The following is a 22541-nucleotide window of genomic DNA, read 5'->3' on the forward strand; positions in this document are numbered from 1 at the left end:
AGCCCGACATGATAAGACATAAATGCCCTTCAATGATATGACCGTTAGGTGGGTAGATATTTTGGGACAGCTGGCGCATAGCACAGCAACGATCGGAATTTTGAGTAGCAAAATCCTCAGGGCTATCATGTTTCTCACTGTGTAGGCAATCCGCACTGGCGAATTCCTAACTCCTCAGTCAGAACAAATTCCTCAGAGACCAGAAGAACTTCGTCTTTGTCACTGAAGAATATGACTGAACTATATGAGATTTCCAATGGCTTCACTCGAAGGGATTGGTAGGTGTAGGATTTTGAGTTGAGAATCACATGGATTTTTTTCCTTAGTATTTCCTTGACCCCCTTTAACAGTACGGTGTTTCCTATGACTCAAGAAAGAGAAAATGAAACTACGAAAACAAAAGTCTTCACGCTTCATGTTCCTCGAATGAATACCAATTCTTCAGGATTGCACCAATTTCTTCACTTTCAAAGTCTTCAGAAATCCAAAGTCTTTAGTCGAAGAACTTCATTTTAAGGGGTCGATTTTCTCTGTAAATATCAAACTCCTCATAGACTTATAGACCTATGTACACTCAAAAACACATTAGTCCCTTAACCTATAAGTCTTCAATACACCAAAATCACTAAGGGGCACTAGATGCACTTACAGAAAGCTTTGTCAATCTTTTTCCAATAAAGTGTTGCAAGCAAATGTGGGATCTTACAATGTTTTCTGCACCATGTTTGTTAATATGCGGGCATATCTTTTTAATGATGTTGCACACACATGGTTAACTTTTTTTGTGAAATACACAATTAACTCTTTTACATGCAAGGTTTCCTGTTTTCACCACCAAAACTATCTGGAAGTGGGTTTTATAGATTCCATGCTACATGTAGACCATGTTTCAATAAAACTACTCCTAGCAATGAAAATAAATAGAGTGTGCTAGACATACATATATTCTCTTGTTGGATTGAGCAACTAAGAACATACCATTGGTACACACTATCAGCAATATGTGTAGATATAAGTGAATACAACACATTGGTTGCATGTTTCGTATGTACAACAAAACAAAGTGTTTTAAAGCATGGCCGATGCTTGCTGCTTGTAGACCAAAGTGACCACCTGCAAAAGGATTGGCTCCTCTCTAACAAAGTGAAGAGCAAAAAAAAAAGCAACACATAAGGACTTTGGCTTTTGTAATTCTTAAAGAATGTTATGCGATAAGAAAAAACTGCAGCCCACAAGATGGTGCCTTAGGAATTTGTGTTGAACAACTCTTGGTTGAAACAACAGCCTCACCATTTCGTGCCTCGGTAGACTTACAAGAGCAATGATTGGCGTTGCTTCCTTTGACCATGTTCTTTTAAGTGTTGCATGCAGGACAAATTTTTCTTCCTCATTCCATTTTTTTACTATGAAACTTTTGATCTATTCATCAACTGTCAAATTAGTACAAAAAACACCAAAAGTTAAAAAAAAACATCCATTTCGTATACAACCTAGCACGACTACAAGCACTGAAGCGAGTCGAAATCTTATGTGTTTAGTCCGTGTCTTGCAAATGTGTTCTCTAGTATACTCGATAGGCCACATGGGTAATTTGAGCAAAGCTTTTCTCGACAAAGGGTTTGAGGTTTTGAGCAGATTGTTTTTTTAGCGTTAGGTTTTGAGCAGATTCTTTTTTTCTTTGAGGGATAGGTTTTGAGCAGATGAATTCCCTCAGTCTGACGAGAAACACACGCGCCGCGAAGCACTGGACCGGGCCAAAACTTCCTTCCAGGACGGAGAACCCTGCAGTGGCAGCCTGGCAGCCCACCTCCGTCCTTTCCTCCTTCCCTCCCAGCGGCGGCGACGGACGACGGCCGTTACGGAAACTCCCAAACGGCTAAACCCCACCGGACTCACCCGACCAATCGCCCGCCCCCGCCGCCTCCCGTGGAGCCAGCGCAGCCGCGCCCGCTTCCGCGTTCAGAAGCATGCCGAGGCCTCCTCCGCCCGGCCGAGGGGCTCCGGGCGCCAGGCGGCCGATGCGGGACTTCTTCGCGGCCTGGCTCGCCACCCTCCGCTCGCCGCTCCTCCCGTTGCTCCGCCGCGCGCTCTCCTCCTCCCCCGGCGCCTGGAACGACCCATTATCATCGGCAGCCGCCGCCGTCGAGGCCCACTTCGAGGCGCACTGGTCCGCCCTCGACTCGGCCGCCCGCCAGGACCCCGCCCAGGTCATCTGCGCCGGAGATTGGCGGTCGCCCCTGGAGCTCCCCTTCCTCTGGCTCGGCGACTTCCACCCCTCCCTCCTCACCTCCCTTCTCCGATCGCTGTCGCCTTCGCCGCGGCTCCTCGCCTCCGCCGACCGCGTCGACCGCCGAATCCGCACCGCCGTCCCCGTCCTCTCCGACCGCCTCCGCCACGCCCAGGAGGTCTTCACCTCCGCGGAGGTGGCTGGCGGGGCCGACCTGGAGGCGTTCTTGGAGGAGCTCAAGGCCGTCGCCCTCGAGGCTAATCGGCTCCGTCGGGGCGTTCTTTCGGATCTCGTTGCTGCCGCCGGTGGGCACCAGGCGGCGCTCTTCCTCGAAGCTCTGTCGCGCTTCGTGCTCTCCATGCACGACCCGGAGGTGCTCCGCCGCTTCGACCATTGTCGCCCCTCGCCTGGTAGTTAGCCCCTCTTCTTGGCTCGCTAGTTTATATTCTGTTTCTTGAGTTCTTTGGGTTGTGCAAATCTTGGTTTCTGGGAGGAATTGATACTAATGAAGCTTCATGTAAAAAAATTGAGACAACGTTAATAGTACTCCCTCTGTAAACTAATATAAGAGTGTTTAGATCACTAAAATAGTAATCTAAACGCTTTAGTTTACGGAGGGAGTATGTACGAAGGGTTAATGCCAAGAAAAAAAATGGCGTTCTTCTGTATGTTTGGCTGTGATTCTTCTTCTCTGTAACAGAAATGTTGGACCTTGGAGTATTTGCTAAGATGTGCGAGGAAAAGTCTGGAATGTCTTGTGAGTTGTTTTTAAGGCGTCCTGCCTTGGACGCTTAGGCGATAAGGCGCCCGGGCAGCGCCTTACAAATATGCCCGCCTTAGGTGCTTAGGCGTCTGCCTTAGGCGCTTAGGCGTCGCCTAGGCGCTAGAGCGGGTGGTGCTCGCCTTAGGTCGCCTTACCGCCTTAAAAACAATGTTGTGACTGAAGTTGTTTAGTGTATTGCATTAGGAGTCTTAATCCTCTTGCAAACTATCTCTTGAAGTTATGGATGGATTGAATAGGATTGATGAAATGTTAGCAGCAGGGGAATTATATTTTCATGAACATTGAAGAGATAATCTATGCTGTTTGTTTCATCTTCTTTTGATGTTTAGCTGAATATTGTTTGTCATTTAGTTCTTTTCAGATTAGAAAAGTTGGCAAAAATTGCATGTCCTGCTCTTTATCCTCTAAAAAATATTTGTTGTTACATAACAATGCCGGTATTATTGTGTTGTTCACATTGTGTGCACATGTATCATTGTTACCGTGTATATTGCTTGTGTCTATCTTTTTGGTGATAAAATAGTTGGTTTTTGCAAAACCGATAGTAATTTGCCCATCAAATAGTTTGCTGAAAATTAACAGACTTTTACATCAGATTGCTTTCCTGTGAATTTTTTACCTGAGATTTTCTCTGCCCTCACGAGTCATAACTAGCATCTTGGTGTCTGAAAATGAGGTGTGACACACACTGTTTAGTTTCTTTTCCAATGTTTAGTCAGTAATTGGTTAGCAAATGTAAATCTCTGACAGTATTGTTTACTCAATGACTCCTAAGGTTCACTTGCATTATGCTAGCCTCTGTGCTTTTTTTTACCTGGTTATATACTTAAATTATGCTAGACGAACACTGTAGGAAGATGGCAACTCGTTATGTTTTAGGCAGCAGTGCCACTAAGTTTAATCTGCAACGGTCATAAATCTTTGAATGTTGTTCCTGCGAGTAATGAAGTCAGGAAACAATCATGCACCAATTATTGGACGAAATTGTGTAAGGGCATTGCGCCATTGCCCCAACTCAATAAATTTGCATCTAAAGGCATGTGACTGGTCTGAACTTCATTGTTTCAATGTATTTAGCGTGGTGTTGGGCTTGAACAAATATTTATGCCTCTAATGGCCGAGACCCTAACTGGATTGATTATTACTTGGACGAAGGGAAGGTAAAGAAAAACAATCTGATTCTCAGGTAATCTTGACCATTTGCTAATATTGCCAGTCAGAATCAGCACTTGGTGAATTGGTTGGTTTAATGACTTAATTTGAATGCTCCCGTGTACTATATCAAATATGACTCAGCCTAGTCTAACTTTGTAACTACAGTTTATATTGCATTCAAAGCTTTGGAGAGAAAAGGAACGTCCTGTAAAGAATAGCTTTACTAGAATCTTGTGAAGATCGGCTGAACTACATGATGTCCTTAACTATTGTCAGTTGTCACGCTGTTCTGCCAAAAACGGTTAAAGGGTGCCATTAAGATTTTAGTATTTCTTCAACTTTTGCTAGTTTTATTTGGTACATAAGATTTTACTGCACTGATTTTTTACAAATCATTTGCTATGTTTTTCTTGATAAACAAATCTTTTGGCATTCTTCAAGTCCAAACCTCCATAGGTTTACATCAGATTATGATGGGCGGTGTACTTGTAAATTTGACGGTAACAAGGGTTTGGCCCCTTTGTTGTTAAGGTCAAGGTTGTCTAGGTCGATAAGAGATTGGAGACTAGATGAACGTGAACCCGAAGCCACTTAATTGCTAGGTCGCCAAGAAGGCAAGAGAATACTTGGAAACCTATTTGATAATATCAATGGTTATTAGGTACGCATACAAAATATAGTTGTAAGTGCACTTCTCACTTGAATGCATAGCACCAGTTACTTTCCAACCACATAACGAAATGTCTGATCCAGCACAAACTGTAATCAGTCATAATTTTGCTATGCTGTGGGAATATATCCACATCAATCACCTTCCCTTGGAAATTGTATCTTTTATATCAGCTGGAAGGCAGTTAACCACTGGATACGATTCAGCAGTTTGCATTGTTTCTTTAGATATGCACCAAAGACTAAACTTATGCTTGTATAAATTCAACTGTTGGGGATAGTTACTGGATGTATTTTACATGCGTAGATTCTTCAAAGTCTCCTTGACCAATATTATACTTCTATTCTTGTTTGAACTTCTTATGTTTGTACTCTTGCTGTTTGGTACTACCTCTGGAACTTAATGTAAGACGCTTTTGCAATTCTTGAACTGCAAAAACGTCTTACATTAAGTTACAGGAGTACAAAATTACTTCATTAGCTTGGATAACTATTTCCGAAGAAACTAGACCAGGTACAGCGTGTAGAACTTTGCTCGGACACACCAATCAGAACAAAAATCTGAGCTAGTTCCAAAGCAACAGGAAGTCCTGGCTATGTACATAAAGAAACTCAGGATGATATTTATTTTTGTGGTCTAAAGAACAGTACCTTTACAGTGTTTCCATGTGAGGATATAGCACTGTTGGGTTGCATAATGCTCTCCAAAAATGCTCCCTAGATCCAAATGTTTGCATAGCAGATCCACTATGTTTGCATGGCTCTCTTGACTCTTGAGCAATGATGCCCTCAGGTTTCTTCTTGTTTCCTGTTTGGCAGTTGTACTTCTAGACTACTATAACAGATCTCTCAGAAGTCATGTCCATATTATTCTCTTCTGCTTTAACCTCGAGAAAAAGGTGAAGATTTATTGATAGAACAATGAGTGCACGTTGTTTTCCCTTGCTATAGCCTGACAAAAAATGATCCTCCCTTGTTTAGTTCAGATGAATGTATACTAGCCCTATGTCTTCCTTTTCATTCATCACACAACCTTTTCATCATCCATGAGACATTCACATAAATTTATTTCCCTTAATATCACCTTTTCCTAATTAGTATGTACTCTATAAATCTTATAAACTTGTTTTTAGGATAATTATATACTTTGAATCTTCTAAAGTAATTGCTTTGCCTGGTTAGTGTTCCGCAGTCTTCCATCTTTTACGTCTTTTGGTCTAACATAGACATCCACATAAAGTAATCTTCTCAAGTCCTTATGATATCTTGCTGCCATGTTGCCCTGACAGTTCTGCATGTTTCCCATTTATTTTGAAAAAGAAAATACCAAGTTGAGAAATTAGTTACTGCAAATATAGTTCTTGGAAGCTTTTGTGATCTCGCATGCAGAAGTGCATCAAATAATAATATCTTTAGTCATGTTGGCGGTGGGCAAGGAGGGATGAACTGCAAAAGTGCAAATTGAAGTTCCTTTTCTCATCTGCCAAGTTGTACCATTTTGTCGTAAGCTGCCCTACCAAAGCCTTGACCTCTCAGACTGATGATGGTATAATGGGAAGCTGTTGCCGCCTTTTGTGCTTGTCTGCATAGTGACCAGAGGAAACTCCCGAACCCTGCGCACATTTTTATGTTTCATTATGCACATATGGGCTCGTTAATCAATGATAAGGAAACTTCTGTGCTGGTTTGTGAACAAAGTTTAGGCTATCCTTTGGTGTTAAGGTAAGTTCGCGTCATTCGTGTAGTTTTCACCCGGTTCTCCACTAATTAAATGGGCAATTCTCTTCTGCTTAATTAATAGATTGAGGCCCCTGGGCTCCAGTTCAAAAAGTTATCCTCGGTCGTTAAGAGATCGCATCACTAGTCAAATCAGACATATGGTGCCAGTGTTACTTGCTAGTTCTAGCAAGAATATATTAAAAGACCTATTGGTACTCATAAACAAAGTGAAATTGTAAGTGCATTCATCACTTCAATGCATAGCACCAGTAACTTTACAGCCACTGAAAGAAATGTCTCATTGAGCTGAGCAAAAACTGTAGCCAGCAATAACTTTGCTATGTTCTAGGAATAGGTTCATGGGCAATCATCTTCCCTGGAAATATTATCTTTGGTATCAATCAGAAAGGCCAACCACTGGATGCTATTCAGCGTTTAGTTTAGTTTTCGCCAGGTCTGTACCGAATACTAAGCTTATGTTTGTAAAATCAGCACTTGGTGATACTTATAAGATGTACTCCCTCTGTATTAAAATATAAGACGTTTTTGACACTATGAGAGTGTCAAAAAACGTCCTACATTTTGATATAGAGGGAGTAGTATTTTAGATGCATAGATTCTTCCAAGCCTTCTTGGCCAATATTATTGTACTTGTATGTGTCCCTTGAACTTTTTAAGTTTGTATTCTTGCTGCTGGGCATAAAGTATTCGCAATACAGCATTGATAATTATTTCCCAAGAAACTGGACCAGGTGCAGCCTGCAGAACTGGGTTCACATTAGTCAGAACAAAAACCTAAGCTAGGTGGTCCAAAGCAACAGGAAGTCCTAGCCTTGTATATAGAAACTCAAAATAGTATGTATTCTGGTGGTCCAGTCCAGTGCATCAATAGGTCGACCTACAACCATACAGTCTTATACTAAGTAAATACATTTTGTGTGGTCCTATAGAACAGTATCTTTACAGTTTGCTCCATGTGAGGACAGGACTGTTGGGTTAGGTTATGGTCTCCAGAACTGCATTCGAACATCCAAATGTTACCATAGTAGATCCACTATGTTCGAATGACCCTCTTGACTTTGGAGGAGTTATGCCCTCTAGGGATCTTGTTGTTTCCAGTCTGGCAGTTGCACTTGTAGATGACTAACAGATCTTGCAGAAATCCTGTCCATATCTCTTCTTCTCTGGCCTCAAGAAAAACACGAAGTTGCATTGATGTATTGACTATTCCATTGTTTTCCTCTTCAGTGTTTCTGGGAGTATTTGTTTTCTTCAATATCACATTTTCTCAATTAAAATGTAAACAAATTTGAAACTTCTAAAGTAATTGTAATTATTTGACTGGGTCAGTTTTGTGCGGACTTCCATGTTTGGCCTAACATAGCTGTAGTGTCAGAGTATCTTGGAGCACTGTTTGCACTGACTGTCCTGCATATTCCCAATTAATTATGCGAAAGAAAGTGCCAAGTTGTTTCATTAGTTACCACAATCTTTTGAAGATCTTGGAAGTTTTTGTAGCCTCGCATTGCAGAAGTGCATCAAATGATAATAATATAGTTTTCAAGACCATGCAGGCCAGCTGTCTCCTGCATGTGATTTACATCAAATAATAATGTTTTGAACTGCAAAAGTGCAAATTGAAGTTCCTTTTCCCATCTGCCAAGTTGGACCATTTTGTCGTACAGCCTAAGCCTTTGGATTTTGGAATCATAACCTTCCCTAGTAAAAGCCTTGACCTCCCAGGCTGATGCTGGTATAGTTACAACCTGTAGCCTTGTTTGTTTGTTTGTTTGTATAGTGACAAGACGAACCTCCTGAGGCCTCTGTAGATCTTTGTGTTTTCATTATGCGACATGTGGGGTTTGTTAATGACAGTGATTAGGAAAATTAAGACGATAAGATCAACAATGTTTGCTGGCTGGCTGGCTTGCACTTGTTTAACCATGATCTAAGCTTGATAGCTATCTGAAACACCTAATAGATCTGAGGGGTGCACGCTTCACATGCTTCTGAACTACTAAATGTACTTGAAATTGTAGGTTTTTCCTGTTGGCCAACCAGATCATCAGTAGTCCTTACTTCATGTGCTCTTTCGAGTTTTTAAAAGCACTTATGAGTATATATATATATGATGATCTCATTGCTGTCCTATTGATGTTGAACAATTTTCTTGGTACCCATGCCCATCGATCGATGATGGTTAATGTACACTGCAGCATCAGCACATCTGGAATGCTGCGTGAATCGATCTGAATTCAGTTCATCAGGATCCTATTGACTATTGACTGACCGCATACGTGTATTGCTATTGCAGGCATCTTTGGGAGACACGAGGCGCGGTAGCACCGGCCGATGCAGTAGCGAGGAGACCAAACCGAGATTTCCTTATCAGGTATGGTCAAGCACACACGCATTTTGCTACATCGGGTGCCCATCTTTCTTGGCACATGCAACATTTTGTAATGCTCCTCTTCCTCTTGGCTTGCCTCTTGGCAGCAGCTAGCGGCGCATCAGGTGTGGTGGATGGAGGTGGCGGTGGATGGAGGTGGCGGACGTCCAGTCCAGGCGACTCGAAAACGTTACCAGCACTGACTTCCAGGGGGCCAACTGCATGGATCCGACTGGACTGGATCGATTTCCGAAAACGCATCACGTCGCCAGCACTGACGTCTCAGTGCTAACACCTGTTCAAAATCGACGTAATACCACACCGTTTTGTTGTTTTAGTTGGGGCATTGAAAGGGAAAAGGCGACTCGTGGTAGCTGCACGTTTTGTTTATAGTGTTGACAGCGTCTCTCTAAAGAAAAAAGGTTAGTGTTAACATCGGCATGAAGTAGTCTAGCCACCGGCCGTTGAGCGTTGCTGTATTCTATTGCGGATGCAGTTATGGAGGAAGAAATGTGTGAGGTCCGTTTCAGTCAGACTGTCAGAGTATCAATCAACCAAATCTTTTGCTTGCATCGTCCCTCTGAGAAACAATATACTCCCTCCGTTCCCAAATATTTGTCTTTCTAGCCATTTCGAATGGTTACAACATACAGATGTATGTAGACATATTTTAGAGTGTAGGTTCATTCATTTTGTTTCGTATGTGGCCACTTGTTGAAATCTCTAGAAAGACAAATATTTAGGAACGGAGGGAGTATATGATGATCATCTCAGCAACCGACTGTGTATGTTTTGGTTGGCCCTCGGGGCAGCATTGCATTGCTATTACTTTAAATCTGGGTTCGGTTCACCTTCGAGGTACGGAGAACGGCGCCGCATTTTTCTGTGGGTGTTGAGAAGGAGAGGACATGCTCTGGGAGTATTATGCATGTCAACATCGATCGTACCCGTCGGTTATGCTGTTGAGATGCTAGTTTATTTGCAGAGGCCTCTGCTCCGTCATTTGTTTATCTCATCTTGTTGGCCCGGTTCCCGCCACCAAACATGGCAAACCGCTGTGTTTTTGCCCCTCGGCCCTGTTTCTTCTTCCAAACGAAAAAGGAAGAAGAAAACGAAATTAGGCCCTTACGATTGCGCGCGGCGGCTCTTCTCGCCGTCCAAGGGCCAACGCTGGCACGGCAACACTACTCCCGGCGAAGGACATGTCGGGGCCGTTCCTTCCGCGCAAGGTTTCACCGGTAACATCAACGTTGTTGCAAGTTAATAATGCAAGTTGGAGGAAGAAGCGCAAGCAAGTTGGTGCGGCCACGGTCGGGGTCGAGAACGTGCAGACAGCTACGGCGAGGCGAAAGCATGTAGTCTTTTCGTGTCCCCCACCCCGGCCCGTCCTGCACTGTACCCCGCCGGTGCCGGTGCCGGTGCGCTTTTCGCCATAATCACGACGGCGACGGCGAGGGCGACGGCGACGGGGCATTCCGCCTCCAGCGCTCACCGGAAGCAGGCCGGTGGCACCCAGCACCAACAGCGGACGCGCGCATCTGCATCGTACCGGTCAATCCGACCGACCCGGCGTACCATCGCGTCCGGAGACGCGCGCGGACGCGAGCACGTCCCTGTCGTCGTCGTCGCGCGAAAGGGAGAGGCCCGCGTGCCGTCGGGCCGGGTGTCAGTAAACCGTGGGAGGGTCGGCTGGGCGGGAGTGGTGTGCCGTGTGCCGCAGTAGTGGTAGGTTGTTTCCTTGCGGCGGCGGCCGGTTTGGACTGAACCACGAGGCGGCCGTGACGGGGTAGTGAGTGGAGGGGGGCCGGCTCTGGGTGTGGGGGCCCGGCGCGTCGACGCATAGCCAGCTCCACGCTGAGAAGGACGCGGCTGCGGCCGCGTTGAGGCTGACGTGGAGGGGGCATCGGACCCGGTGTCAGTGGGAGGGTAGACCGTGCGGGCCCGCCAGCGGGTGGGCTACGCGTCCGTCCGGTGGGTGGAGAGGTCGCTGGCCGTCAGTTCCGGAGGTAATTGCTGGATGCACACGTTGACATATACATGGATTCCATGGTCTCCTAGAGCTAGAGGGAACAATTACGTTGCGTTTGGATGTATGTAATGCTATTACCTATTTGGGTTTGGTTTTCACTAGCCTCAATTCAGTTGTTTGGATGTATACTCTGAAATAGATAGAAGATGAATGCAACAAATTGATCGGTTCTTTTTACGAAAACAGATTGACCAGTTAATCGAAAAAGGTGAAAACTGTTTTTTTTCCCACAGAACTTACCCTGCATGCATTATATGAAATCTCTTTTATCAGGTTCATCATATATGGAGTATGTGTTGCCCGCTAACGTCGCAACTATATACTGCCCACCGAGTGAACTCACGGACAATCATTTTAAGAAAAAGAAGGGCAGTCTTCGTCCTCATTGTGATGCACACCGTCAAATTTATTAGAGAGAGCGAGTATGAACTCAGGGTACACACAAAAGATGTGACCCTGGATTGAACTCAGGGTATACACAATGAGGTTCTGCACTTGCGCAGATTCACATTGGCATGAAAATTGTGTGATCTATTATAAGAAGCAAAGTATGATCGATAAGTTTGTCCTCTTGCACGCAAAAACATTGTGATGTTACTTAGCCCTTTTCAAATAATTTATGTAATAGATATGGATACAATCTCCAAATATAACTTTGGTGGCGCTGAATATAATACAGAATTACTTATGATAATACAAAGATATAAAATAATTTTGATGACAAGTGTTGTTTCATTTTAGTGGACACAACTAGCCTGTGGACGTGATAATTGTATCACTCTAGGGCAACCCATATTTCCCTTGCAATCTGCATGCTTGCGGATACTGTGAAAAACCTGATGTCATTGAGATCTTTCTGATTTTTTAAAAAATTCTAAATGTTTTAGCTCCCAAATAGTGAATCTGACACTCCCCCAATCCGAATTAGTTGACATAGTCTCTACAATGTAATGAAGACATTATACAGAGACCACGCCAATTAATTCTGATCCAAGGAGTACAATTTATCTTCCTGGTCGACTTTGTCTGAATAAAAGGTTTGATACTGTATCTGGTATGTGCAACGCACGGAGAGGCAACATACTCCACAACCAGTGAATTGACCTAATTTTACTCCTTTTTGAACAGCTATCACGAGTCCTTGTTCGATGAATCTAGACAAAACAAAATGGTTTGAAATCCACGTGCACCCCGCGATTGCACCTGCCAAATACATTGCCTAACAAAAACATGTAAGCCCATTGAATTCTTCAAGATTTTTTCTGGCCTCCGCCTCTATTAATAGTCTTGGCATCGACGTCATTCTACACCTCTTTTTTTCGAGGGTACGCCAAAGGCGTACTTTAGCTTTATAGAAGGGAGAAAATATGTACAAGAGTTTTACAAATGCGCTAGTTGGTAGTCACAAGCCGACCCCAACCAAGCCTCCACCCCACTCCTAATGCTACACTACTACTCGGATATAGGTCGTCCTCCAAAAGCTCCTGCCGTAGCCCAAGTCCTCAAATCGTGAAAATCAAGTCCATATTTTCCCATTCATTCTTGACTTGGCTTGATCCGAACACTCTCGCGTTCCTCTGTTTCCAAAGTGTCCAGCAAATGAGCATCACGAATGTGTCGAATCCTTTTCGAGTTTGCTTATGTATGCGTTTTCTAGCTTCCGTCCACCATTGTACCAATCGTGACTCATGTGTTGGGCAAAGCTCCGTCCTCAACCCCATCCTGGTCATGCATCTGTACCACACTTGCCTTGAAAACACACATTGCTGCAAGATGTGGTCAACCGTGTCTTCCTCTTGATCACAGAAGTAGCATTTTGATGTTTGGTCTTGCAAACCGTGTCTAGCCCTTCTGTCCGACGTCCACAATCGATATTGCACGGCCAGCCACATGAAGATTTTACACGCAGGTGGCGCCCAACATTTCCAGATTGCTCCGAAAGAGTGAAATCTAACTCCTCCCTGACAAAGCATCTTGTATGCGGATGATGCGGTGTAGACTCCTGTCACATTCCAAGCCCAAATGGGGCTATCCTCAGTTTGAGCATCCAATTGAACCTCCGATATGATCTCCCAAAGTCCAATGAACTGGGTAAGAACCTCCGTGCACAGGTCACCCACAACGTCGTTCATCCAATCATGCGTGCACACCGCATCACGTACCAGCCTCCTGTTGGCCACCTGCGTACGTACTGCCGCCACAACCAAGGGAGCTAGCTCTGTGATGGTTGCACCATGGAGCCACCGATCTTTTCAGAACAAAATTTTGTCTCCCGCTCCAACCTTCCATTTAACCAGGCTCCCAAAAGCGTGGGCAACCTTTTTGTCCGCGGTCCAGTTGATCCCTTGCCAAGGCCTGGAAGCATCCGTGCGTCTGAGCCATTTCCCATCGTAATCTTAAAGCAATGCCGTGCTTAGATAAGTCAATAACGCCCAAGCCGCCCAAGTGTTTTGGCCTGCATACCCTTGACCAGGACACCACACACTTGCCGCCATTCACCTCCTCCGTCCCGGCCCAGAAAAAAGCCCGGCAACCTCTGTCCACTCTTTCCAGGGCCCATTTTGGCGCCTCGGCAACCATAAGGTGGTGTGTGGCCCGCGCCCTCATGACTTGGTTGACGAGGATAAGCCTCCCAGGTCTAGTCACCAAGCCCCTTTGCCATCCCGGCAGAATGTGAAGGGCCGCATCCACAGTCGGCTGCCACTCGGATCTTTTGAGTTGTTTGATGCTTAGCTGGAGGCCTAGGTATTTGCATGGAAAGGTGGTGATCTTCCAGGGCAGCACCGACTTAACGAGCTCTTCATCCTCAGTCTCAGCTCGGATCATAATTGCCGATGATTTGGCAAAGTTTACTTTAAGCCCCGATGCCACTCCAAAGATAGTGAGGATTTCCTTAACGAACAAGAGATCAGGCCATGTTGGTTTGATGAATAGTACTACGTCGTCCGCTTTCCCCGCTCATTGAAACAACGAGATGAGCCCGGTGATTGCTGGAAGGGAACAACAAGGACATGGGGGACGGGCGCCGCCGTAAGCTAGGTTTAGGTCTTGTCGGTTTTTTAATTAAAATATATTGAAAGTGTAATGAATGTGCTCTGGTTTAGATGAAAATCATCTGGTTTATGTAATTCATCTAGTTTGTTGAAATCCGGTTTAAAATGTATGCGGCTATGATTGGATGGCCGGCTTCCGCACTAGTGTTCGCGGATTGCCTCGGTCCGCGGACAGATACGGTGTCTGGTTTGAGGATCAGTGTTGGAGATGCCCTAACTGTCCATGCACCTGAACGTTTTAGCATGCAGCCTTGCGATCCTCCTTTTCCAGATAGATCACAATGTGTAGATGATCCCCCTTTTTCTAGAATAGCTATTACACCTTGGGAGGGGTGTTATTAATCTTCCCTAACTTGCCTCTTAAAATGCAAAATGTTTATTGGGATCGGTCAAACAAAATATTGAAAATGTACTGAGCGAACGTTTACACGACTTCTCATCACTAAGTGGTTTACAAGACAGTCCATAAAAAGAGCAAAAGAAGAACCAAGTCATACAACATTTTTTTTGCCTCTATCCTACCCTTGAAGCATCATGACTGCAATCGTGCTCCGCGCCAAAAAGAACGAAAAAAATCTTCAGGCTAAACCGCTTGTCCGATTTATAATCCCCTTGTTTGCATCGTCGGGGATTTTGCAAGTACATCTTACTTGCTTATATTTCATCAAAAGATAGTTGAGACCCAAAGTTGCCATCCAACGATTTTATGAAGTTGCCACTATATATATATACAGTAATATTCAAAACGCAACTAATAACACATGATTGGATACCTCAAATATGAATGTATTACTTTTCTTTTGTCATATATTTTCCATAGTAAATACTACTCCTTAGTAGTACTAGTAGATGGGTAAGTGCAATGCACGTTGATATTTTTCCGCAAAAAAAAGCACGTTGATATCGGCCAGATATTTTTTTGCATGTCATACTCAAAGTTCAAGAAGGCGCTGGGCGTTACTTATGCGTTTTGTGACCTACTTGCGCACAACCCGCTTATGCGTCGCCTAGGCGCGCCTAGGCGTTTCCACTGTAGCATGAAGAAACAAGGTAGATGGGCTGATTTGGCCCATTAAACCACTGGCCCATCTATTCAATTCTCCTACTAAAGCCTCCCATACGTGCACAGTCGACAGAAAATTAGGGATCCTCCTCACGCCGCCTCTCTCCTTCCTCTCTCCCTTGCTGCACATGGGAACCAGTCAGCCAGTGAAGCTCGATTTCTCGCCGGAGATGCTTGATCCCTCGCCGGAATCAGTCGATTTCTCATCGGAAATGCTTGATCTCTCTCCGGAATCAGTTGATTTGTTGCTGGATTGGTTGAATCCTCGTCGGGGAGGATGGATCTTTGCTGGGGAGGTCAAATCCTGGCTGGGGAGATTGATTTCCTGCCTGAGAAACACGATTTTTTGCCGGAGGACCTTTCTGGGCGCTTTTCTGAGCGCCTAGGTCCAAAGCGAGGCGCTATGCCAGCGCCCAGAGCTTAAGCGCGCCTAGGCGAGCGCCTAGTAGCGCCTTCTTGAACAGTGGTCATACTAGACAGACATTGATTGCACACACATATTAGGTACTCCCTCCGTCACGGTTTAGAAGGCGCGCTTGGAAATTTTCTGGGACCTAGGTGGTTATCTATTGGTTGTGGGATGTGCTAAAAAATAGCATTCACACTACGCATGCATATAGAAATAGTATATCAGAGTACTAATTAGCTACTAAAAATAAATGCAATGCGCCCTAAACCTTGTCTATTGTGAAAATGCACGCAAATTTAACTGTGCCTTCTAAATTATGACGGAGAGAGTAGTATATTATTAATGCATTAATTACATGATTAGCTCTGACATGAATATTGGTAAGTACTATAACTAATTGCACGCTAAATATGCTGAGCACTCACCACGGTAGAATAGATATAGAATTATAGATATAGATATTTTGTACTTATTTTTGTAAGTGAAGGGTAGTGCAACGCGAGGAGAAGAAACGTGCTCCACAACCGGTGAATTTATCTAATTTTACTACTTTTTCAACAGTTATATCACGTGTCCCTGTTCGATGAATCTGGATGAAAAAAAAGAAAAGAAAGGGGTTTGAAATCGCGTGGGCTCTCTCGAGTGAACCTAGCAAATATACATGGCCTAACAAAAACATGTAGGCGCCATTGAATTCTTCAAGATTTTCTTGCCCTTTTTCCTGCCTCCGCCTCTATAAATAGTCTTGGCATCGATGCCACTCTCCCCCTCTCTCCCCGCCTTCCTCTCCTCGCGTATTGTTGGACCCCCGCTCTCGCCCAATCCAAGTCTCTTTCATACTAAGGTGTGCATGTTCTTCTTCTCCTAGCCAGTCGCCTAGTTTACTTGCTCGCATGCAATGCTCGGTTGGTCAAATATTTGTTCTTGAGGAGTATTCTTCCAAGTTCTTTCGTGTTGATGCATCTGCCGAAAGGCACAGCAAGGGCCAAAGCTGGACTGAAATTTGCTAGGGGACTCTCCTCCTCCTCTCTGTCCCTATGAAATTTGCCAGACAACTGGTTGCAGTTTGCCAGGGGACCAGAGCCTGCTATTGGATTGAATCCCCTTCTCTTGAGTGATTTGCTAATCTCCTGCGTGTTTTTTTAGCATTTAGCAGTCAGTGTGTATATGGGCGAGGTTCATTTAATTATTTCGTTTCTTGTAAATCTTCGGCTGAAGATTTGGTCGTCGAGGACAAGGTTGAATTACCGAACTGATAGTCAAGTCAAATGTTTGAAACTTGGCCTTTTCCCACTAACCTGCTGTAACCTGACGTTCTCATGCTTCCATCATAGCTTGGTTCTTATGCTTCGGCCATGGTATAGCGGCGCAATCGCTCTTCTCATATTCGCGCCTCTGGCAATTTAATCGCGCTGAACTTGCGTACAGAACATAGATGCGTTAGGTTTACCTACCGTTCTTAAGTTCAGAGGCAGAAACAGAAACACTCACCAAGGCATTAACACCTGGGCCAGAGCACACATGGCATCAGACATCAGTGATTGGGCCGGCATATCATTGCAGATGTTTATATTCTTTCAGAAAATGTTAATAGTACAAGGTTAAGTATCATATTTCTTTTGGCAATTGAGTAGTTTACCGTACCTTAACCATAGTTAATGCCAACCCAGCTATATGCAAGTTTTTACTTTGACAGTTTCCCTTTTCCTTGTGCTTTTCCTGGATGTTGTTTTCTTCCTCTATCACGATAACGACACAGATTTAACATGGCTTGACACTTGATCCATGTGTGGTTGTCGACGTCGTGCAAGTAACTAGTCTGCTATTTGAACTTTCCGGGTAACTGAAAAGGTCCTCTTGTTGATTAATTCGTGCAGTGACACCTTCTGAACATCGGAGTTTTCTCGAAAAGGAGGTTGAAGCCCGGGCCTCTGCATCATTCTGAACATTGGAGTTAAACGGAGCTGGCTTTGCATGGCTTTTCCTATGTGCCAACCCACTCTTCTGATATAGATGTGTCATCTCTCTCAGCATGACAAGGTACTGTACTACAAATCATCCCGAATTACCTTCTCTTTTCTCATGGAGCAGACGCCCTTTGCCTAACGCTATGCTGCCTTCTCTCCTCAGTTCACAGGTACTCTGCTTTTGATGAACTTCCTCCACACCTGCAGTGACAAGAAAACGCTGAAGAAGTGGTTCTTCATCGACAAGACAGTGGGCTAAGAGAATCCAGCTGAAAGAGAGACGACCGCCGTTCTGACCACATTTTTTCCTCGTCCCACCCGATGGATTTGAGCAACGGCTCACCGGTCATCAGTGATCCGATGTCAATGAGCCAGTCGTTGATGGGAGTGCTGCCTTCCAACATGATGCCGTTTTCAGTCAGGCCCGGAGGTTACTCCGGCGCTGGTGGCGCCGGCGTAAACGTCAGCAGGCGCAAGATCGAGGAGGTCCTCGTGAGCGGGCTGCTGGATGCCATGAAATCCTCGTCGCCGCGTAAGAAGCACAACGTGGTCTTCGGCCAGGAAAACCTGCCCGAGGAAGATCCTGCCTACAGTGCATGGATGGTAAGAAGATTGACTTAGTGAGCAGTAGTCTAGTTACTTATGCCTCTTCTGAAGAAAGACTTACAGATATGCGTCTTGTGCTGCAGGCCAAATGCCCCTCTGCTCTGGCTTCCTTCAAGCAGATCGTAGCCAGTGCACAAGGCAAGAAGATTGCTGTGTTCCTGGACTACGATGGCACCCTGTCGCCGATCGTCGACGACCCTGAAAAAGCCGTCATGTCCCCTGTGGTATGTCAGAAAAACTTGCTTAAACTAGTAACACTTCTTGGTTGTCAACAAATGAGCACCTGCTTATAGTTGTCCCAAAAACATTTTCTCCTTAGATGAGAGCTGCTGTGAGAAACGTCGCCAAGTACTTCCCCGCCGCCATCGTCAGTGGAAGGTCCCGGAAGAAGGTACTGATGACTATACTAACTCTTTGCACATGTCACCTGTACTGATATCAGAATCCTCCCCAGTGATATGCAATTATATGCCTGGTTAATATTATATATGCATGTTTGATATCAGAATCCTAGTGATATGCAATTAATGGCTGGTTAATTTGATAGTTTTATTCCAATTTATGCAGGTTCTTGAATTCGTAAAACTGAAGGAACTCTGCTATGCTGGAAGTCATGGGATGGACATAATGACATCTTCTTCAGCACATTATGAACACAATGCTGAAAAGGTGAGCATTTCCTGCTCATTTGTTTCAGGGATGATAAAATCCACTGTCTTATGCGCGCAACACTCACAATTTCTTAACTCTACTTGTAGGGCAAAGAAGCCAACCTCTTCCAACCTGCTCGCGATTTTCTGCCTATGATCGATGAGGTGCGCTCCTTCTTATTTAACTCTGATGAAGCTGACAAACTGTAATACTTTAGTCGACTGGACAACTGAAACTTCAGAAGATGACAGGGATTCCATTCATGCAAAGCTCAGTGATTCTTGTGTTGTACGTACGTATTAATGGGTATTTTTCGCAGCAGGTTTCCAAGGCCCTCTTGGAAGTCACGAGAGGAATCGAAGGCGCGAGCGTTGAGGACAACAAGTTCTGCGTGTCTGTTCATTACCGCAACGTAGACGAGAAGGTAAAAAAGAGACCCTGCGCCTCGAGCACTGGACGCTCTGTTTTGCCTCTTCTCTCGGTCTCTCCTCCCATGGACGGCAGATTCGCCTGACAGTTTTGCCTGCTTGCTGCTCGCAGGACTGGGAGCTGGTCGCACGGCTCGTAAACGAGGTGCTGGAGGATTTCCCCACTCTCAAAGTGACCAACGGGCGAATGGTTTTAGAGGTTCGTCCGGTGATCGACTGGGACAAGGGGAAGGCCGTCGAGTTCCTGCTTCAGTCGCTCGGCCTGAGCGACCCCGAGAACGTGATCCCAATCTACATCGGCGACGACCGCACCGACGAAGACGCGTTCAAGGTTCCCATTTCTTTCTCCGGCAGCTGTGCAGTCCATTCAGATCTTTGATCCAATTGTAAACTGTAAGCTCATGGTCTTCTTCCCCGTTGGTTCCATCAGGTGCTCCGGGAGAGGAACCGCGGGTACGGGATACTGGTCTCGCAGGCGCCCAAGGAAACCGAAGCCTTCTACTCGCTCAGGGACCCGTCTGAAGTAAAGCTCTTTCTAGTTTTCTTGTGCTCTGCTCCTGCTGGCTCTGTTCAACGAATGGATTCCTGATCGATCGTTTGGTTCTCGTGCAGGTGATGGAGTTCCTGAACTCCTTGGTGAGGTGGAAGAAGCACTCGCTATGAACAAACGGGAGATGACTGTAGTTTCCGAGGCGACAGTTTTGCAGCGCTGGAAACCGTAGCTAGGGTCGAATGATGTCGCCGTCCCCTGTTAATTCGTTTAGGTCGATTGATATTCTTGTACTGCTAGTCATGTTCTTTGCCACCGAGAAATTTGATCGGTGGCTGCGTTGGTCTCTTGACATTGTAATTCGCAAGCAATATATAGGCCTTTTCCCTCGCGTTCAATGCTGATAAATAAAAAACATGACTCAACAGCAAGGCCAAAACTCCAGCGAATACTTGCCATCGTCCGGCCCCAGCGCACACCTCCCTCCCCGCCGGCGGCCACTCCGGCCCCGGCGTCCACCCTCTGCTCCGATGGCCTCGGGCTCGCGAAGCCCCCCTTCGGTGTCCTCGACCTTTCCTCGGGAGCGTCCGATTGTCTCTGGGCTGGGGCTCTCGGGGTCGCCTGGCTCGGCGCGCTCCTCATCGGCGGGTGTCGCTCCGGCGGGTGCTGGGGCTTCGGCTCCGGACCAGGCTTGGCGCCAGAAAGGGCCGTCCCGGAAGGCCATGTGGCGTCGCCGGAAGGCGCTCCGTCGTCAGCAGGAGGCTGGCGACGGCCGCCGGAGCTCCTCGCCCTCGTCTTCTTCTCTGCGCCGCGAGATTCCTCAGGACATGTATGGACTCTGCTTTCGCTGTTTCAAGGAGGGGCATCAGCGGCAAGACTGCACCAACGACCCTGTTTGCATTCGCTGCGGCCTGTCGGGGCATGTCTCGTCGCAGTGCAAGAGACCCAGGAGCCCGACCCCGGAGGATGAACTCCGTCGCGCTGTGATTGCTAAGGTGTCCGGGACGATGCCGGCGCCGCCAGCGGCTGCGGCCATGGGGCGGACATTGCAGGAGCCTGGACAGAGTGCGCCGCGTGCGTTAGCTCTGTCAGTTGCGCCCAATCTCCCCCTCGTGATGGCCGGCGTGGCCTCCCCGGCCGCGCAGGCTGGCATCTGTGTTCTGCAACGCTCTCCGGGGATGGACGAGCTTGAGCGCAGGCTGCAGCTCGCGGTTTTGATGTACGTTGGTGGAGCTAGGCCGCCGGTGTCATGTGAGGACGCGGCGGTCGCCATCTCGCGCCAGCTTGACACACCGCGGCACCGATTCTCCGTGCACAAGTACCACCCCGAGGATTTTCTGGTTGTGTTTGCGTCGCATGAGCTCCGGAACAGAGCGCTGGGTGCCCCCGTGATCGAGCATGACAGTTTCAAGCTCTTCGTCAAGCTCAAGCGAAATCCAGGATCATGCAGACACAGGTGGATATCATGATCGAGGGAGTTCCGTCGCATGCCTGGTCGCGTGGCATGGCGGCCGAGCTCCTTGGGGATTCTTGCTGGATCGATAGCCTGGCTCCGGAAACTGCTAGCCGAGAAGATCTCTCTCTGTTCAAGCTTCGAGCGTGGTGTGTGGATCCGGACGAGGTGCCGGTTGCCAAGCGGCTGTGGGTGGCTGAGCCGCCGGAGCAGATGCCAGACCCCGCGGCGCGCCGTCCATCCTTCCTGCAATTGCTGGAGTACCCCACCATCATTCACATCAGGCGGATGAGGGATTTCTCCGCTCCGGATCTTTGGAGAAGGGAAGGGAGCTCGGATGACAGTGGGCAGAGCGGGCTGCCGGATGACTACGACAATCTGGGCCCCGGTGGTGACGTGCAAGTGCTTCCCTGGACGCGAGGAGTTCTGGATGACCGCGGTGCTGGTCGGCGTTCGTTCGGTCCGGCGGCAGGAGGCGGCGGTGGCCGTTCCTACCGGCAAGCCCTGGCTGGCCGTGCGGGGCCCTTGGACTGGAGGATTCCGCCAATGACGGCAGAGCTGTCCGTTAAAGCTACTGATGGGGCCCCTCATGTGCCAGGCTCGCGAAGACCAGGAATTTCGAATCCGAGGCCATGCCCGGCGGTGCCGTTGGCGAATCCGATGCCAACACTTGGCATCCCATCGCCGGCGGATCAGAGCAACACAGGAGTTGGAGGTGCTTTTGACTCGGTCGTGTCCGCTGTCCCAGGTGCGCAGATGGTGGAGCCGACACTTTTGGTAGGCGGACAGGCCAATCATTTGGTGGAGATTGCGGTGGAGCCTTCGAGAGACCACGGTCTGGCAGTTGCGGATCCCATGCCGGTTCCTCTGGCCGTCCCATCGGTAGCTGGGCTGGCAAAGCCAGCTTCGGTGGGGGAGTCGCAGATCCCAGAGCTGAGGTCAGACATGACTGAGTCTATGACTGCCAAGGAGGTGGAACCAGTGGGGCCGTCTGCCGCACTCATGGACACGACGGATCCCATGCCCAAGGATGGTGGTGTGGCAGCCTCTGCTGTCGCTACAAACCTGGGTTCGGAGGCGCACTTAATCCGGCCAGAATTGCTGCATGCCACGCAACCCGAGACGAATGGCTGTCAGCCTATGGAGGAGCTCATCCCACCCAGTTGCCCCGCGGGCCCAGATATCGGTGCGTTGGTTGGATGTGCCAGCGCGGATGATCACCAGGACGGGTCGCCCCAGACTGATGTGGTGGTGGGGCCGCCTAGGGATCTGGTTGATGCTGCATGTGCATGTGACATGACTACGTCGCACGGCATGCAAATCGTGGTCTCGTCGCAGGAATGGGGCGTCCAAGGGACGGGAGTTCTGCCGGAAGGAGATAAACTCACTGAGAAAGAACAGGTCGCCTTGGGCAACATCAAAACTTTCTGCACTGGGCTTCTCAAGAAA

At 47.0% G+C, this 22541-nt stretch overlaps 2 protein-coding genes across 3 annotated transcripts; both read left to right on the forward strand.

The window, feature by feature from the left end:
• The first annotated feature begins 1780 nt into the window (after nucleotides 1-1780).
• On the forward strand, nucleotides 1781-9513 carry LOC119317354 (protein INAPERTURATE POLLEN 1 homolog). 2 transcript variants are annotated; one of them, XM_037591789.1, is made up of 3 exons: nucleotides 1781-2637; nucleotides 8869-8946; nucleotides 9051-9513. In XM_037591789.1, exons 1-2 carry the CDS (start codon nucleotides 1968-1970, stop codon nucleotides 8895-8897), a joined length of 699 nt encoding a protein of 232 aa, XP_037447686.1. In that variant the 5' UTR covers nucleotides 1781-1967; the 3' UTR covers nucleotides 8898-8946; nucleotides 9051-9513. The 2 variants fall into 2 exon arrangements, with proteins under 2 accessions (XP_037447686.1, XP_037447687.1); XM_037591790.1 differs by having other exon boundaries at nucleotides 9054-9513.
• Nucleotides 9514-16230: 6717 nt separating this feature from the next.
• LOC119317355 (probable trehalose-phosphate phosphatase 1) lies at nucleotides 16231-20037 on the forward strand. Its single transcript, XM_037591791.1, has 11 exons — nucleotides 16231-16341; nucleotides 17375-17537; nucleotides 17628-18067; nucleotides 18154-18294; nucleotides 18390-18461; nucleotides 18638-18739; nucleotides 18829-18885; nucleotides 19044-19145; nucleotides 19262-19480; nucleotides 19580-19672; nucleotides 19762-20037. Exons 3-11 carry the CDS (start codon nucleotides 17786-17788, stop codon nucleotides 19810-19812), a joined length of 1119 nt encoding a protein of 372 aa, XP_037447688.1. The 5' UTR covers nucleotides 16231-16341; nucleotides 17375-17537; nucleotides 17628-17785; the 3' UTR covers nucleotides 19813-20037.
• Nucleotides 20038-22541: the final 2504 nt, after the last annotated feature.

The sequence above is a fragment of the Triticum dicoccoides genome, chromosome 6A (assembly GCF_002162155.2).
Source record: "Triticum dicoccoides isolate Atlit2015 ecotype Zavitan chromosome 6A, WEW_v2.0, whole genome shotgun sequence".
Taxonomy (NCBI): Eukaryota; Viridiplantae; Streptophyta; class Magnoliopsida; order Poales; family Poaceae; genus Triticum; species Triticum dicoccoides.